Here is a 16,776-nt window from a genome sequence, read left to right on the forward strand (position 1 = left end):
AAACTATCCATATTCTAAAATTCTTGTTTCTTTTTTTTTTTTTGAGACGGAGTCTCGCTCTGTCACCCAGGCTGGAGTGCAGTGGCACGATCTCCGCTCACTGCAAGCTACGCCTCCCGGGTTCACACCATTCTCCTGCCTCAGCCTCCCAAGTAGCTGGGATTACAGGGACCTGCCACCACGCCCGGCTAATTTTTTGTATTTTTAGTAGAGACAGTGTTTTACCGTGTTAGCCAGGGTGGTCTCGATCTCCTGACCTCGTGATCTGCCCGTGTTGGCCTCCCAAAGTGCTGGGATTACAGGTGTGAGCCACCGTGCCCACCTCTCTTGTTTCTAAATTCCAGGAGCATGTTCCTCCGTTGAATTCAGGGATGCATATTTATTATTTAATGAAACAACAGCTCCTGAGTTTGTGCTGCTAGGCTTAGAGGTTAGGCCCTAGGGGAAGAGATGGCCTCAACTTGTATTTGTGTTTTCCTCTTCAGGCTCTGCAGATGGCATGGGGAGGAGGTTGCACTCAGCCCATGATCCTGGTCTCTCAAAGACTCCAACAGCAGAAATGGAGCATGGTCTCCATGAAGCCAGAACAGTGCGTACTTCTCAGGTAGCAGCCTCAGGTGCTAAGGTGCTAGGCCTGGGGTGGTGTGTTGGGGAAGGAATTATGGAGAGATGTGACAGGTAGGGATGATGATAAGGCAGAGGCATGGTGATATGGAGCTATCAGAAGAAAATAAGGTCTATGATTGGGCTTCTTTTGTATTAGAGGAGATTGTTACATGGCCACTATCTTACCAATACATCTAATTCAGGTGTCTATTACTACTGAGTCTTCCCCTACTCTTTTCCCATACCCTGAGGATACTGTCTGTGGGAAAACCATAAGTCTGGTATTATGTGTCTGCCTGTATGTGTCTGTGTGTTTGAAGGCTACACCTTGCCGAGGCCTCAGCAGGGAGTGTGGGGAGGATGAGCAGTACAGTGCAGAGAACTTACGTCGCATCTCACGCAGTCTCAGTGGCACCGTTGTCTCAGAGAGGGAGGAAGCTCCAGTTTCTTCCCACAGTTTTGTAAGTAGAATCAGAGTCCATCTATTCAGAGCACCCTCCTCCTTGCTAAGCAAAAATACAGTGCAGGTGAAGAAGCAGGGAGAAAGTGAAGGTTGTAATGTGAGGAAAGGCCCTGTGTACTCCGCAAAAATAAGGACGCGCAGTCATTATTTTGTTTACAAACATTCAGTTGGAGCCCAGAGGAATGTCCATTCCGTGTAGCAGTTCTGGAAGGCTGTGCGTGTTGTAGGGTTTCCTGGGGTGAGAAGAGTCATAAAGCCCTGAGAAGAATCTGAGAAGCAAAGGCTGCTGATTGGGTCAGAACCCACTGCACTAATCAAAGGAAGAAGGAAAGAAATGGGATGGAGTATTGGTTTGCTTTTTCCTCTCACCCCCAGTATGTGATTGAATAGAATTCAGTGTGTTTTCAAGCTAAAGTGAAGCATGTGCATCAGCAAGAAAAGGAAAAAAGCCTTCTTAAGAATTTTCATATGGTACTAGTGCAGTAATGTGTAAGTAGAAGAGGCAGGAAAGCCCAAGCCATTAGAGATCAACAAACTTAAATAATATCAGTGGCTAGGTTTGTAGGTAATCATACCTTTGGAGAATTTCACTTCCTTGCCCAAGTTGAGTTTTCATTACAGTAGAGGTCAGGGTACAAAGTACCAGTGCATTCAAGGTTGTCCACTAGGTCAGTTCAGGAAAAATGTAAAAACAGGTTTTAAATACACGGTACAAAAATAAAAAGGTATAAAAGCATATATGGTGAAAACCAAGTCTGTCTTCTACCAGCCCTTCAGATTCAGTTTCCCTCCTAAGAGGTACTCATTTTTCCAATTTTTAAAAATCAGCTGAGGCCAGGCGTGGTGGCTCATGCCTGTAATCCCAGCACTTTGGGAGGCCAAGGATGGTGGATCACCTGAGGTCAGGAGTTTGAGACCAGCCTGGCCAACATGGCGAAAATATAAAAATTAGCCAGGCATGGTGGGGGGTGCTTGTAGTCCTAGCTACTCGGGAGGCTGAGGCAGGAGAATCGCTTGAATCTGGGTGGCAGAGGTTGCAGTGAGCCGAGATTGAGCCACTGCACTCCAGCCTGGGTAACAGAGCAAGACTCTGTCTCAAAAACAAAACAAAACAAACAAAAAAACCCAGCCGAATTTATAATAAGTTTCATTCAATTTATCGTTCATAAATTCCTAAACAATTCTGATCAGGCTGCCATTCTTTTTTGGAAAAGGTGGACTCTCCTTCCTAGCATTTGTTCTCATGTACTTTCAATTCATTTAATGGCAAATTGTTATTTTCCTAGGAGAGCTGGCTTCCTTTCTTCTGACTTCTGTATCATTCATTGATTCATTCTTTTAAATAAATGCTTATTGATTCTGTCACAAGATTCCTAGCACAAAAATAAACAAATAAATAAGTGCTTATTGAGTGTGTTCTAGGTATTGTGCTAGGTGCTGGAGATACAACGGTGAGTTAGATATAGTCCCTGCTTTTATGGAGCTTACAGTCTACAGTGAGGGACAGATAAATAAACAAACAATTATAATGTGTTAAGGATTTGATCCTATGGGAACATAATAGAAGGGATATTTAAATCAGGCTTGAGGTATCATGGAAGGCTTCCTGGAGGAAGCAAAAAGAATATAGCAGGTAAAAGGGACCTGAGCAAATATTAACTGAATTAAAAGAAGCTTATTTAGTATGGCAGGATTAGAAAGTCTGGCGAGGGGAGATGATGGAGAGTGTTGACAAGAGAGGATACAAAGAATATTATGAACCACAGACAGCCCTGTATGTCACAGTAAGTAGTTTGGAAGGATAGAGATAAGTCGATGTATTTGAGACCCAGTTAGGAAGTAAACATCAGTGGGAGTTGGTGCCTGCCTGGATGTTGGGAGAGGGGATAAAGGATGATACTCAAGTTTTATGGGTAGATAATGATATATTTGAGGGAAGATATGCATTCAGTTTTACATATATTAAGCTTGAGTGGAGGTATCTGGCAGGCTTTTGGAATGAGATATATAAGCTGCAAATTGAAATTTGGGAATCATAGCCATTGAAAAGAGGAAAAGACTTGCAGAAAGAGAAGAGGAGCCAGGACATATCCCTAAAGAGCATCAGATTTAAGGTGGTTCTTCTGAAGAACCCTAAAAGGAGACTGAGAAAAAAAGATTAGAGAGACTGAAGGGAAACCAAGGATGTGTGGTACCATAGGCACCAAGGTGAGAGTGTTTCAAGAAGAAAGGAATAGCTGGGCGTGGTGGCTCTCACGCCTGTAATCCCAGCACTTTGGGAGGCCGAGGTGGACAGATCACGAGGTCAGGAGATCGAGACCATCCTGGCTAACACAGTGAAATGCCGTCTCTACTAAAAATACAAAAAAATTAGCTGGGCGCAGTGGCGGGTGCCTGTAGTCCCAGCTACTCAGGAGGCTGAGGCAGGAGAATGGCGTGAACCCAGGAGACAGAGCTTGCAGTGAGTGAGCCGAGATTGCGCCACTGCACTCCAGCCTGGGTGACAGAGCGAGACTCCGTCTCAAAAAAAAAAAAAAAAAAAAGAAGAAAGGAATAATTAGCTATGTCACATGCTGAGAGGACTGGCACCTGGTCCTTAGGCGGTATGATAAATGCTTACTTTGTGCCATGTTGTAGTAGGTGCTGTGAGCATACACTGATGAAACAACACAAATTCTGCCCTTGAGTAGCTTGCAGTCTCGTAAGGGAAATTAGACATACTGGCAGATAGATTATTTTATTTAACGTATTATTACTAAGTGCCCACATTGTTCTAGGCACTGTTCAAGGTGCTGGGGATACAGAAGTAAAAAGAAATAGGGGAGAAAGACAATAAACAAATAAATGACATAATGCCAGACGATGATAAGTATGATAAAGAATAATAAAATAAGGCAAGAGAATAAGGAGTAAAGAGGTAATAGTGGTTTTTTGGAGGGCTATTCCTGATACTAGGGTAGTGAGGGAAATCAGCTCTAAGGAAGTAACTTTTGATTAGAGACTTCAGTGATATGAAAGTATGAGCCATCAGAAGAATATTCTTGGTAACAGAAACAGTAAGTATAAAGACTCTGAGGTAGCAATGAGCTTGGTGTGTTTGAGGAATATTAAAGTTAGAGTGTAAAAGCTCCAGGAATGATAGGAAATAAAGTGAGGAGCAGCAGGGCCATATCACACAGGACCTTGTAGGCCACAGTAAGGAGGAGTGGATGGAAGATAGGAAAAGCAGATTGAAGGTTGTTGCAGTAGTCCAGGTGAATTTAAATATAAAACCCATAGGTAGAAATGATAGTCCTTGGCAAGTAATGGAATTGTGGATGGGAAGTAGGAAATCAAGGTCATTGCCAATGTTTGAATATGGGTGATTTAGGAATATGAGGTGCCAGGAGGAGGAGTTTGGAAGGACTTTGGTTCAATTTTGGATATGTCAGTGTTTCAGATGTTAAAGGGGAATATTTCTGGGTATTTATCATAAAAGTAGATAACTAATAGGGAGTAGAGCAGGACATAATCATCAGTAAATACAAACTTGACAGGCAAAAGAGGAAGCTGTGGAATGTGTAGCAGTGACAGGAGAGAAGATGGGGTAGAGTTCTTGATTCTACATTTAAACATATATAGTTTCATTCTCAGTACTTAGAATAAGTGAAGGATTTCTTTTTTCTCATTCTCTCAGGCTTTCTGAATTTCTCATATTTCGTTTTTATTTTTAAATTTCTATCTCAATCTTTCTAATTCTACTGTTAGCATTAAGGAGTTTGCTAAAGACCTGAATGGTAGGGTTGGGAAGGTGAGGGATGTGAGGAAGACTGGTTAAGGGATAAGGATCTGAAGTTTGCAGTTTCTTAGAGAGCTAGCAGGGAGAGTGACTGAGTAAATTGGGTCCTGTTCCATAACAAGGCATGTAGGCATGTTTGTGTTCTGGTTCCCTCCATTTCCCTTTGCTTGCCTCACTGTGTTTACCCAACTACATCCTGCTTTGTGTTAATCCTCATCTCTATGTTTTTTTGTCTTGTCTCATTATAAGGATTCATCAAACGTGAGGAAGCCTTTGGAAACCGGGCACCGTTGTTCCAGCTCCTCTTCCCTCCCTGTCATCCATGACCCTTCTGTGTTTCTCCTCGGTCCCCAACTCTACCTTCCCCAACCACAGTTCCTGTCCCCAGATGTCCTGATGCCCAGCGTGGCAGGGGAGCCCCATAGACTCCCAGGTAACTCCCCCAAATCTAATATTATATGCCAGAATTTGGTACCTTTTCAGGGGCCTTCAAGGGTCAAATCAGTATACCTATGGGGAGGGGGGTATCCCAAGGTGGAGTGGTGTGAAGATATGAATTACTGCTTCAAAGTCGTGCATTTATCTAGATAAATATTAAATCATTTGTTGGGCACCATGATTCTTAGACCAAGGGTTTAGACCAGCACCCCTAGAGTCTGTGTACTTACAAGAATGAACTGCTTCAGTCATGATAGAATAAGCTTTTAACTGACAAAGGGGAGTTAATACCCAGTCTTTGGGACACCCCTAGAACAGAAATGGTCATCTCTATCAGCTAGTTTTCTCTCCTTCTATCCTCTGAGTGTCAGCTGAGGGATGGTCTAGGAAGATAAGGAATGAGTGGGAGAATCGGAAAGACCCTTTACATGGAGTACCCACACCATGTGTACAGACCCAGACAATTGTGGGGAAGGTGTGCAATATGATTTTGGCTTTCTTTGACCTTCCAAGTGAGATGTTCTCTTTTTCCCCCTCATGTGCTGGATGTACAAGCTTGAGGCAGTGGTTCTCAATGGATAAAAGGGATGTACCACCGGTATCTAGTGGGTAGAGGCCAGGGATGTCCTCAACAGCACAGCCATTATTGCCACTTGCTCAGTCGTTGTTGTAAACCCTCAGAGTCAGCTGAACTATTTTAGGCCAAACATACTGTTTTTGTAAAGTATTTTTCATTAATAAATCACACAATGCACAGGGCAGTCTCTCCCCAACCCCAACAAAGAATTATCAGCCCAAGATATCAAGAGTGCCAAAGTTGAATAAATGTATAAGAAAAGGCATTCCACATTAGATCTCAGAGATCAAACAAAGGCAGCTTAACTGAAGTGAAGATAACATTTTAAGAAAAGTTGGGAGAAAAAAAAAAAAAAGCCAGGCACAGTGTCTCACACCTATAATCCCAGCACTTTGGGAGGCCAAGATGGGAGGATTACTTGAGTCCAGCAGTTCGAGACCAGCCTGGGCAACACAGTGAGATCCCATCTCTATTTTTTTTAAAAAGAAAAGCTGAGTGAGGTTTTGGTATGGTGGCTCTAGGAGTATAGTCATCACAAAGGGTATGTTTGCTATATATTGCTGTATATTAGGGAGCCCTTCTTTTGTATGTGTGTGTATAGTGGATGAGAGATTATAGTGGAGGGAGGTAGAGGTATGGCAACATCCATGAGACTGTTTCATTTGCCCAGGTTGGAGGTATGAGATTTGATTTTGATGTATATTAAGAATTTTAAAAAATGGAATCAAAAGCACAGCTTGGTTCCTTCTTCCCCTTGTGTGTATGCTCTTGGAGGAGTAGGGAATTGGGCTACACAGCTAGGCATGGCTCTCTGGGAAGGAGAATGGTTTTCTGAAGATGCTCAGTCTTTGGGTTTCTTTTCTTTCCCCAGGAACTTCAAGGAGTGTCCAGCAGTTTCTGGCTATGTGTGACAGGGGTGAAACTTCCCAAGGGGCCAAGTACACAGGAAGGACTTTGAACTACCAGAGCCTCCCCCATCACTCCAGAACAGACAACTCCTGGGCACCCTGGTCAGAGACCAACCAGCATATTGGGACCAGACTCCTGACTACTCCAGGGTGCAATCCTCAGCTAACCTACACTGCCACACTACCAGAAAGAAGCAAGGGCCTTCAGGTTCCTCACGCTCAGTCCTGGAGTGATCTTTTCCATTCACCCTCCCACCCTCCCATTGTTCATCCTGTGTACCCACCATCTAGCAGTCTTCATGTACCCCTGAGGTCAGCTTGGAATTCAGATCCTGTTCCAGGGTCCCGAACCCCTGGTCCTCGAAGAGTAGATATGCCCCCAGATGACGACTGGAGGCAAAGCAGTTATGCCTCCCACTCTGGACACAGGAGGACAGTGGGAGAGGGGTTTCTGTTCGTTCTATCAGATGCTCCCAGAAGAGAGCAGATCAGGGCTAGAGTCCTGCAGCACAGTCAATGGTAAAGGTTACTCCTTTCCTTTCCTGGAGCTACACCTTTCCTTTCCTGGAGCTACACCTTTCTTTGTAAAACTGTACTGTGGGCCGGGCGCGGTGGCTCACACCTGTAATCCCAGCACTTTGGGAGGCTGAGGCGGGTGGATCACAAGGTCAGGAGATTGAGACCATCCTGGCCAACATGGTGAAACCCCGTCTCTACCAAAATACAAAAAATTAGCCAGGCATGACGGTGCGTGCCTGTAGTCCCAACTACTCGGAAGGCTGAGGCAGGAGAATTGCTTGAACCCGGGAGGCGGAGGTTGCAGTGAGCCGAGATCGCACCACTGCACTCCAGCTTGGCAATGGAGTGAGACTCCATCTCAAAAAACAAAACAACACAACAACAAAAAAAACTACTGTGGCAGCGTTGGTACCCTGCATCACTGCCATGGTTGTGCTATTCTCATCTCAACATAGAATTGGTGGGTTCTCCTAAGGGTGTCAGGAACCTCTAAAAAGACGTGATTCTTTGGGAGGGGATATTTGAAATTCCAACTTCCATTCCCCCTAGCAAAAGGAAGCAGCTGCTGTTTAAGGGTTTTATCTGAACCACTTTAAAGATGAATCCATGGTATTACTCTGAATACTAGCCATTCCTTAGGATCTTAAGGTCACATTTTATTCCTGGATGCTTTATGTCCCCACCTCCACCTGAGCCCTCGTCCTCTGTTCCCTACTATATTCCCAACTTCTACTCTTTGTTTTATCCACCTATCCCTATTACCTGACCCTTTGTCTTCCCTATCCCCCATCCTTGGGGGGATATGTAGCCCTGTGGTCATGGTTCTGATTGCATCATCAGGGCAGCCCCCCTGCCCAGGTATTATGGCCTGTCAGCATTCCCTGTGCCCTCCAAACCTTAGGCCTAGAACGCGGAGCTGCCAACATAACATTCACCCTTTTGAACAGATGGAGTCAGGCACACTAACACAGCCTTCTGTCCTCAATAGCACAGCCATTATTGCCACTTGCTCAGTCATCATTGTAAACCCTCAGAGTCAGCTGAACTATTTTAGGCCAAACATACTGTTTTTGTAAAGTATTTTTCATTAATAAATCTATAAGATAGTTCTATTTAATTCCTTGTCATTCTTCCCTTTGTATGCTCTTGCTTTCTTTGTATTGGGGCGGTGAGGCTGGATAAATATATGAAGTGGCTTTTGACTGAGTGGAAGTGAGGAGCCAGAGAGGAGTTGAAGGATATACAATCAAGGTGGGAATCAATGGGTCCTAAAATAGGGTGCCTTTCCTTTTTACTATTGCTGCTAGGATGTTTCCCATTCCTTTCCTGACAGAGCATTCAGTACTCAGTACATTATACACTTCCTCCCCTCCTTAGGAAGATTTTCTGGGGATTCAAGCTCTTCTTACAAACTCACTCCTGATCAATGTACTCCAGGTGCCTTCCCTCTATCTTATAAGTTTGTGATGTGCCTCCTGTGCCTTCCTTCCTCTCCTTCCATTGGGGACTCTCCCTTTCCCTTCCCCTGTGGTGTTATGGCCCTTCCATGCCAGAAAGATCCATTTTCACCCGTGCCTCACTCCCAAGACTCTTCCTTCTAAAAAATAGCTTGTGGGTTCCCTTTTTGGAAAGTATCCATTGTTGGTCTTTCCCTTCCTCTTTTCCTGGGGTCTCAGGATAGAAATTGACACAAAGAAGATGTAGAAAGGTACTCTTTGAGACCTTGGGACCACCATGCATTATGAACAGATTCTGAGCACATGTATTATTGAGCAGGAGGATGAGCAGGAATTTGTTGTTCCATCCCACTTGGATCTTGCACCATCAACATATATAGAGCTTAGTGGATATGCTGGTACCTGTCCATGATTCAACATATCTCCTGGTGTCGTGGACACACTCGTCTAATAATTTTTGACGAACAGTCAGTTATTGCCCCTCTACCCCCTTTCCCATGAATGTCAGTCACCTTGGTCTCTATAAAGGTTCCATAAGTCACCTGGGCCCAGATTCTGTGCATGCACAGAAATAAGGAATTAATTTCCAATTCCCTATTTACTCCTCTGACTTCCAGGAGGAGGCTGTATCCTTTTCAGGTGAATTCTTCTGATTGTGTCATCCCCTTTATTCCCCTTACCTGTTTTGACAAACTATGGCGCCTAAATTGCTCTAGCTGCAGTCTTATTCTGTGCCTTCAGACTCTTAACAATTCCAGACTCTAAACACAAAGGCCAGAATTCTCTTTCAAACTCCATTTTGGATGGTCCCTTCTCCACTCTAGAACCTACAATGCTTCCTCTATTCTCTGGTCCCCTGCCAACCCTTCGGTGTTCAGATCTGGTAGCTAAATCGTTATACATTTCTCTATTAGTAGGAGATCCTGAGGTTTAATCACGTCTCCTCAGTTTACTGGGAATGCCATGAGAGCGGGTGTGTTTTCTCGCAGTCGTTCATCGCAGCACCTCCTCATTCTTGATTCTGCATGCAAAGAATTTTAACCTGATCCCTTGGCTTCGTCCCGTTTGTCTCCTAGCTTCAGTAATTTTGCCCAAGTCCCTGGAGCCTACCCCGCCCCCACCCCCGCACGCGCAGTGCATGCCGGTCTTAGCCCCTGTGTAGGGAAAGAGGGTCCGCCATGTTCCCCGGCGGCGCCGCCGCTTGGCTCTGGTAGCCGCCGCCCCCGCCCCCAACCCCGCCCGGCCCAGAGCCTAGCCGAGCCCCGGGCCCAGCATGGCCGCCCCGGAGCCGGCCCGGGCTGCACCGCCCCCACCCCCGCCCCCGCCGCCCCCTCCCGGGGCTGACCGCGTCGTCAAAGGTGAGAGGTGGACGAAACCCTGGGGGCCTGGCCTGAGGAGCTAGCTGTGTGTGAGGGCGGGCGGGAGACCGTCCCCTCGGGAGTGGGCCCGGAAGGGCGGGCGAGTGACTGGCTGCCTCCCTTGGGGAGTGGCCCCTGGGCGGGCCCCTGCTGGGCAGGGCTGAGTCGGTGGCAGTAGCTCCGCGGTCTCCCGGTTGCTTTCAGGCCGGGGCGGAGGTTTTGCTCCCGTGGCTTCCTAACCCAAGGGGTGAGGCTTTTAGCTGCAGTGAGCCCGTTTTCTCCTCACTCGGCCTGTCGAAGCGGCGCAGGGGCCGCGATTAGCTTCCTGCCCCGCGACAGCTGCACTTCTGGCTTGCCGGGGCGAACCTAGGGGCTCGGAGACCTTCAGCCACGCGAGGCCCGCCAGTGAGCAGTCAGAAATCACCTCGGCTTTGGCCCACGCCTGCTCCCCGGTGACAGTCGTCCGCCCTATCCGCGTCTAGCTAGCGACAACCGCAGGGGTTCACTTTTGGCCGTCAGGTGCCACCCGGAGCAGAAATTAGGGGAACCTTGTGGGATTGGACCACGGTGAAGGGTCGGGGCAGGAATTGGGAGGCCAGCCGTTATAGTGCAGAAAGGGAGAAAAAGCAGCATAAACGAAAAAAAAAATTCTTGTGGATAGCAAGTATTTACTTAGAAAACCATCAACACTTTGGTCAAAAGGGGTTACCCCTTCCTTACAAACACACACCCACACATTCATCCTAGACGAAAAAGTTAAATGTTTCTCAGCCAGGGCAGAATTTATGGATGTTTACCCACAACAGGTCAGCAGATTAATTTAAAATAGAGAAATTGAGGACTAATTGAGAGTTGCTTAAGATTCCAAGCTTCCTGGGAGAACCTACCAACCTCAAACACTGCTGTGGAGGTGAAAAACAATTGAAATGATTCTCTTTACCATGTAAATCAATCAAATTTACCAATTTGATTGATAAATTGAAATCGTAGAATAAACTTTTCCTTATTTGTATTGTATTTTTAAAATATAGGTACTTTGTTTTCATTCAGCTTTTCAAATACACTGGCACAGTATTTAAACACTGTTAGCCTACTTTTTGAAATTTGACTCGTTTCCATTAAAATATTTAAAAACGAGGAGACCTTTTTTCTTTTTTTTTTTAATTAAAAATTTTCAACCTGAGCCTTCTTCAGTTCTTAAAAGAATAATACTAATTTGGCCCAGCGTGGTGGCTCACATCTGTAATCCCAGCACTTTCGGATGCTGAGGCAGGCGGATCGCTTGAACTCAGGAGTTGGAGACCAGCCTGGGCAACATGGCGAAACCTTGTCTCTACCAAAAATACAAAAAATAAAAATTAGCCGGGCATGGTGGCGCGCCCCTGTAGTTCCAGGGTTCGGGAGGCTGAGGCACGAGAATCACTGGAGCCTGAGAGGCAGAGGTTGCAGTGAGCCGAGATTTGCGCCAGTGTGCTCCAGCCTGGACGACAGAGCCAGACCCTGTCTCCAAAAACAAAAACAAAACACTGATTTGCACCTAGGCTTAAGTTAGTAGTATATCCAGTTGGGCCAGGCATTGGAATGAGCTGAATAACGAGTTTATGGAATCGTTATACAGAGAAATCTTTAAAAAAAAAAAAAAATAGTAATGTAGGCATTCATTCTATCAAGAAATCCTGGAGTTTTGTGGGGGTGGGAACAGGGGACATTGGCGACCTCTTCATTTTCTGACTGTATTTCTGTGTTGTGTGTTCATTTCCCTGGGCACTTTTCACCAGACTGTTAGATGGGGTAACCAATCACATTCCTGAACAATGAGTTTATGCTATCCTTATGTTTGTGAATCTTCTTATTGCTTGTCATATATATGGTAATGTTTTTTCTGTACTGCTTTAATGCAGTGAAAATAAGATTCCAAACATAAGGCAGATTCCTTAGGGGTGAGTTTTGAGTCCAAGGCAGTCATATTTGCAGGTTATTGGTGTGGAATAAAAGCCATTTGATTTAGATAAATAGGAAAGGAGCTTGTTAATATAGAAAATTATAGTTAAATAAAACTCATGGTTATCATATTTCTTGTGCTTCATTGTGCCCTCTTCATAGAGACAACTTTCATTTCTTTATGAAATTTGTTAACCAGTTGGAATGCCTGTATGGATTATATGTTTTAAAATTGTGTGTAACAGACTAATTTGCACTGCGCATGGAGTCTCCTGCATTTACTGGGAAATTCACCTTTCTTACAGATCCAGAAATTCACTTTTAAATTTCATCTTCAGGATTCTTCCTTGTCTTTTATTCAGTAATTATACTATAATGTGATACCTGATGTTAGAAAATACTGGTTGCCTGCAGATAAATGATGATAAATGATGTGAGTTCAGCTTAAGTTTAACTTGTTAAAATCCAAATTTCTTTTAAGTCCACAATGTGGTGGTAGTTTTGTATCCATACATTTTCATAGTAGTGATATTATGGAGACTATCTGTTGGCATTGAATGCAAGTAGTCTTTTTCTCCCTGGAACTTCTTTTTTTTTTTTTTGAGACGGAGTTTCACTCTTGTTGCCCAAGTGGAGTGCAATGGCACGATCTTCACTCACTGCAACCTCTGCCTCCTGGGTTCAAGCGATTCTCCTGCCTCAGCCTCCCGAGTAGCTGGGATTACAGTGCCACCATGCCCGGCTAATTTTTTTATTTTTTAGCAGAGACGGAGTTTCACCATGTTGGCCAGGCTGTTCTCAAACTCCTGACCTCATGATCCTCCCACCGTGGCCTCCCAAAGTGTTGGGATTACAGGCGTGAGCCACCGCTCCCGGCCTGACTCCCCGGAACTTCTTAGTGTCAAAATTGTATACTCTATGCTTGTAGTCATAAGGCCTACATTTTATGGTCATGTAGGTTTTTAAGGGTATATAGGTCTTTCTGTGTTTAAGATCAGATACCTGAAATTCACTTTTTTGTGAAGTTTGGGAGCTTAGAATACTGTAGGTGATTCATATGTAAATGTGATGAGCTTATCACTAAAATGATTAGTGGTAATTCCATGTCATAGATGATGGGTCATTAGGTTTTTGGTTGATTAAATTCAGTTCTGAGCCTACTCCAGCTGCTGGCTCAAGTCAAATTATTTCTCTGTTTGAAAGTTGATCTAACCCACCTGATTAAGCAAGATGGCATATACCCTTTTAATTATATTCTATTAAGCATTCTTTAGCTATGTAGGAAATAAGAAAGTGGAAAAAAATTAGGAAAAATATCTAACCATATCTGCATGTGTACTTTCTTACCACATCAGCAAAGCTGGTATAGGTAATTAAAGCACAAAATCCTGAATTTATATATATTGCTTTCCCTCCTTCCCACAAAGTTTACTTGACCTGAATTGCCCAGATACCTCCTTTTTTCCCCAGATACTTAAAAAATGTACTTTTTGCTTTGTATACCAGGTTCTAGATTTGTAAAGCTGGATTGTCTCTTGAGATTAGCAAGACTGTTAGTATTAATAAAAAATTCACATTTTTACTTAGAGAGCATTGTCAGTATTGGGTATATGTTCATTTTAGCACCTACAATGTGAGTCATTTTCTTAACATTATTTTATTTCATGGGTTATAGTAACCTCAAATTATCAGACTTTCAGATTGAACCAAAATGCTGAATTTATGTGTTTTAATTTTTTTTAAGCTAAAGTATTTCTGATTGACAACCTTAGAATTCATTTGGATTTTGTTGCCAGTTGCCCTGCTTATAAATCTGAAGTCATTTGGCTAAAGTGTTTTCTAGTAGCTTTGCTTTAGGAGGATTACTTATTATTTGTTTATTTATTTATTTATTTATTTATTTTTTGAGATGGAGTTTTGCTCTTTTTGCCTAGGCTGGAGAGCAATGGCGCAATCTCGGCTCACTGCAACCTCCACCTCCTGGGTTCAAACGATTTTCCTGCCTCAACCTCCCGAGTAGCTGGGATTACAGGCATGCACCACCATGCCCGGCTAATTTTGTATTTTTAGTAGAGACGAGATTTCTCCATGTTGGTCAGGCTGGTCTCGAACTCCTGACCTCAGGTGATCTACCCACCCCGGCCTCCCAAAATGCTGGGATTACAGGCATGAGCCACCGTGCCTGGCCAGATTACTTATTTTCAGATAACCCATATAGCCTTGGTGTGACATAGCTACTTCAGTGTTTCTTGCTAGTTCTATTTCATTATATTTTAAAGCAGCTTGAATTATAATTTTTGTTTACAAAGTCTATTTTGTGGACTTATCTGTAAAAAGAACTCCTAGAAATTATTTTTCTTTTACTTTCCACTCTCATTACTGTTAACCATACTAAAATAAATCTTCAGGCCAGACGCAGCAGTAGTTCATGCCTGTAATCCCAGCACTTTGGGAGGCCGAGGCGGGGGGATCACTTGAGGTCAGGAGTTTGAGACTAGCCTGGCCAACATGGTGAAACCCCATCTCTACTAAAAATACAAAAATTTGGCTGGGCACAGTGGCTCATGCCTATAATCTCAGCACTTTGGGAGGCTGAGGCAGGCGGATCACGAGATCAGGAGTTCGAGACCAGCCTGACCAACATGGTGAAAACCCGTCTCTACTAAAAATACAAGAATTAGCCTGGTGTGGTGGTGCACGCCTGTAATCCCAGCTACTCGGGAGGCTGAGGCAGGAGAATCACTTGAACCTGGGAGGTGGAGATTGCAGTGAGCCGAGATCATGCCACTGCACTCCAGCCTGGGTGACAGAGCAAGACTCTGTCTCAAAAAAAAAAAACAAAAAAAAAACACAACCAAACAAACAAAAATTAGCAGGGTATGGTGGCACGCACCTGTAATCCTAACTACTTGGGAGGCTGAGGCAGGAGAATCACTTGAACCTGAGAAGTGGAGGCTGCAGTGAGCCGAGATTGTGCCACTGCACCCCGTCTGGGTGACAGAGCGATATTCCATCTCAAATAAATAAAAATAAATAAATAAAATAAATCTTCAGTACCATGTGTCCTAGTGAAAGCAAAGGAACAGAAAGAGAGAGAGAAAAAGAGAGTGTGAGGGGATGGGATGAGAGGGAGAGGGAGAGGGAACACTATGGTAACAAGTTATCTTAAAAGGAAAATGCCAAGTTGGAAATACAGCTGCTCAGTAGTGAGGCAAAAGCTTCAGGTTCCAGAGCTATTGAATGAATTGGCAAGAGTTGTAAGGAAAAGTTTGGTAAAAGGACCTTGATTTATTAAACAAAGCGTGCCAATCATATGACTTCATTTCACCATAAAAAATGTTTTTTATACACAGAGATGAAATAAGCTGAAGCTAATTGGGCATCGTCTGTGTATGGTATATAAAATTTATTTTGGAACGTCACAGTCGTGAAATAGCAAATATTTATTAAATGTCTGCTGTATCACAAAACTGTAGGAGAACAACAAAAGTATAAAATATAAAATACAGACTTGGTTCATGAATAAATATTCATGAAAAATTAACAACATATGTCATAAGGACAGGTATAGTTAATAATTGCCAGGTAAGTTGCTGAGCCAGCAAGTTGTCAGTTCAAAGGAGGTAGTGATGACTCTGGACTGGAATGGTCTAGGAAGGGCTTGTATAGAAGCAAAGGGGCCTTGAAGGATGGTTAGGATTAAAATAGAGGATTGGGACCATTTATTTGTGCAGTGTTTACTGAGTACCAGCTTTGTACCAGGCATTGTGCTAGGCATTGATGATACAGAAGTGAATAGGATATTAAGTAAGATAGATTCTCTTGTGGTGCCGGCATTCTAGTGGGGGAGACACTATTATAGATAAATAATGTAATGAATTTGGTACAAAGCACTACTGGAGCTGTAAAGAAGGGATTGGCTATCTTACTTTGAGGGAAAGCATCACTGAGAGGATAATGTTTCGAGGTAGTCCTTGAAGGATGAGTAGAATTTCACCAGAAAGTGGGGCTAGAGTAGGGAAAACAGAAGCAGAAAGGCATGGAGTTTGAAAAAAGCATGAAATGTATGGCAAAAGTATGTGAAGTGCTTGGCAAGGAGTGACAGGAATGAAGTTAAAAAGGATCTTTTGTATTACAAGTTGAGGAGCTAAAACTTAAGCTATTAAGCAGTATAGCAGTATATAGTTCCTGGATGATTAAAAGCACAAGCTCTGGAGTCAGACTGCCTGGGTTTGAATCCTAGCTCTACCACTTAATAAATAACCTTCTTGCCATGGACAAGATACTTAACATCTCCAAGCCTTAATTTTCTTATCTGTAAAGTAGAGCTAATAAAATCTTATTATAGGGTTTTTGGAGAATTAATAGAGACCGTGCATATAAAGTAGGTACCACAGTTCCTGGCCTGGCACATGGTAAGTACTCAACCAATGGTAACCATCACCATTATTATTATTATTATTATGGAAGGTTTTAAAGTAGAATAGTGACCCAGTATCTTGTTTTTTGATGGCTAATTCTGGCCATATTGTGTGCAACAAATTATTGGAGGGCGAGAAGCTTAAAGCAGGTTGTCTAGTTAGAAGATTAATGGAGTAGTCCAAGTGAGGGATGACGAAGGCATGAAAAACTAGATGTGACACAAATTCCTACTAATATTAGAAGGCAAGTATATTGGATGAGTGATTGAGTATGGAAGTGAAATAGGTGAGCAACAGTTTTTTAGGAAAC

The 16,776-nt window shown here is 43.6% G+C and overlaps 2 protein-coding genes across 38 annotated transcripts in view; both read left to right on the forward strand.

The window, feature by feature from the left end:
• The window catches only part of USP54 (ubiquitin specific peptidase 54), a 127,224-nt gene extending 118,818 nt beyond the window's left edge, over nt 1–8,406 (forward strand). For 14 of the 30 annotated variants that reach the window (XM_054503759.1, XM_063670462.1, XM_063670465.1 and 11 more), the window contains 4 exons: nt 486–604; nt 927–1,067; nt 5,097–5,280; nt 6,734–8,406. In XM_054503759.1, coding sequence (XP_054359734.1) covers nt 486–604; nt 927–1,067; nt 5,097–5,280; nt 6,734–7,293 — 1,004 coding nt within the window. In that variant the 3' untranslated portion in view covers nt 7,294–8,406. Of the gene's footprint in view, nt 1–485; nt 605–926; nt 1,068–5,096; nt 5,281–6,733 lie in introns of those variants that run through there. The other 16 variants (XM_063670466.1, XM_063670475.1, XM_063670477.1 and 13 more) reach the window with 7 other exon arrangements.
• A 1,477-nt stretch (nt 8,407–9,883) lies between these two features.
• The window catches only part of PPP3CB (protein phosphatase 3 catalytic subunit beta), a 58,716-nt gene continuing 51,823 nt past the window's right edge, over nt 9,884–16,776 (forward strand). For 3 of the 8 annotated variants that reach the window (XM_054503760.2, XM_054503762.2, XM_054503761.2), the window contains exon 1: nt 9,884–10,104. In XM_054503760.2, the coding sequence (XP_054359735.1) occupies nt 10,020–10,104 (85 nt within the window). In that variant the 5' untranslated portion in view covers nt 9,884–10,019. Of the gene's footprint in view, nt 10,105–10,211; nt 10,352–16,776 lie in introns of those variants that run through there. The other 5 variants (XM_054503763.2, XM_063670481.1, XM_063670483.1 and 2 more) reach the window with 5 other exon arrangements.

This window comes from Pongo pygmaeus, chromosome 8 (genome assembly GCF_028885625.2).
Source record: "Pongo pygmaeus isolate AG05252 chromosome 8, NHGRI_mPonPyg2-v2.0_pri, whole genome shotgun sequence".
In the NCBI taxonomy this organism is placed as follows: domain Eukaryota; kingdom Metazoa; phylum Chordata; class Mammalia; order Primates; family Hominidae; genus Pongo; species Pongo pygmaeus.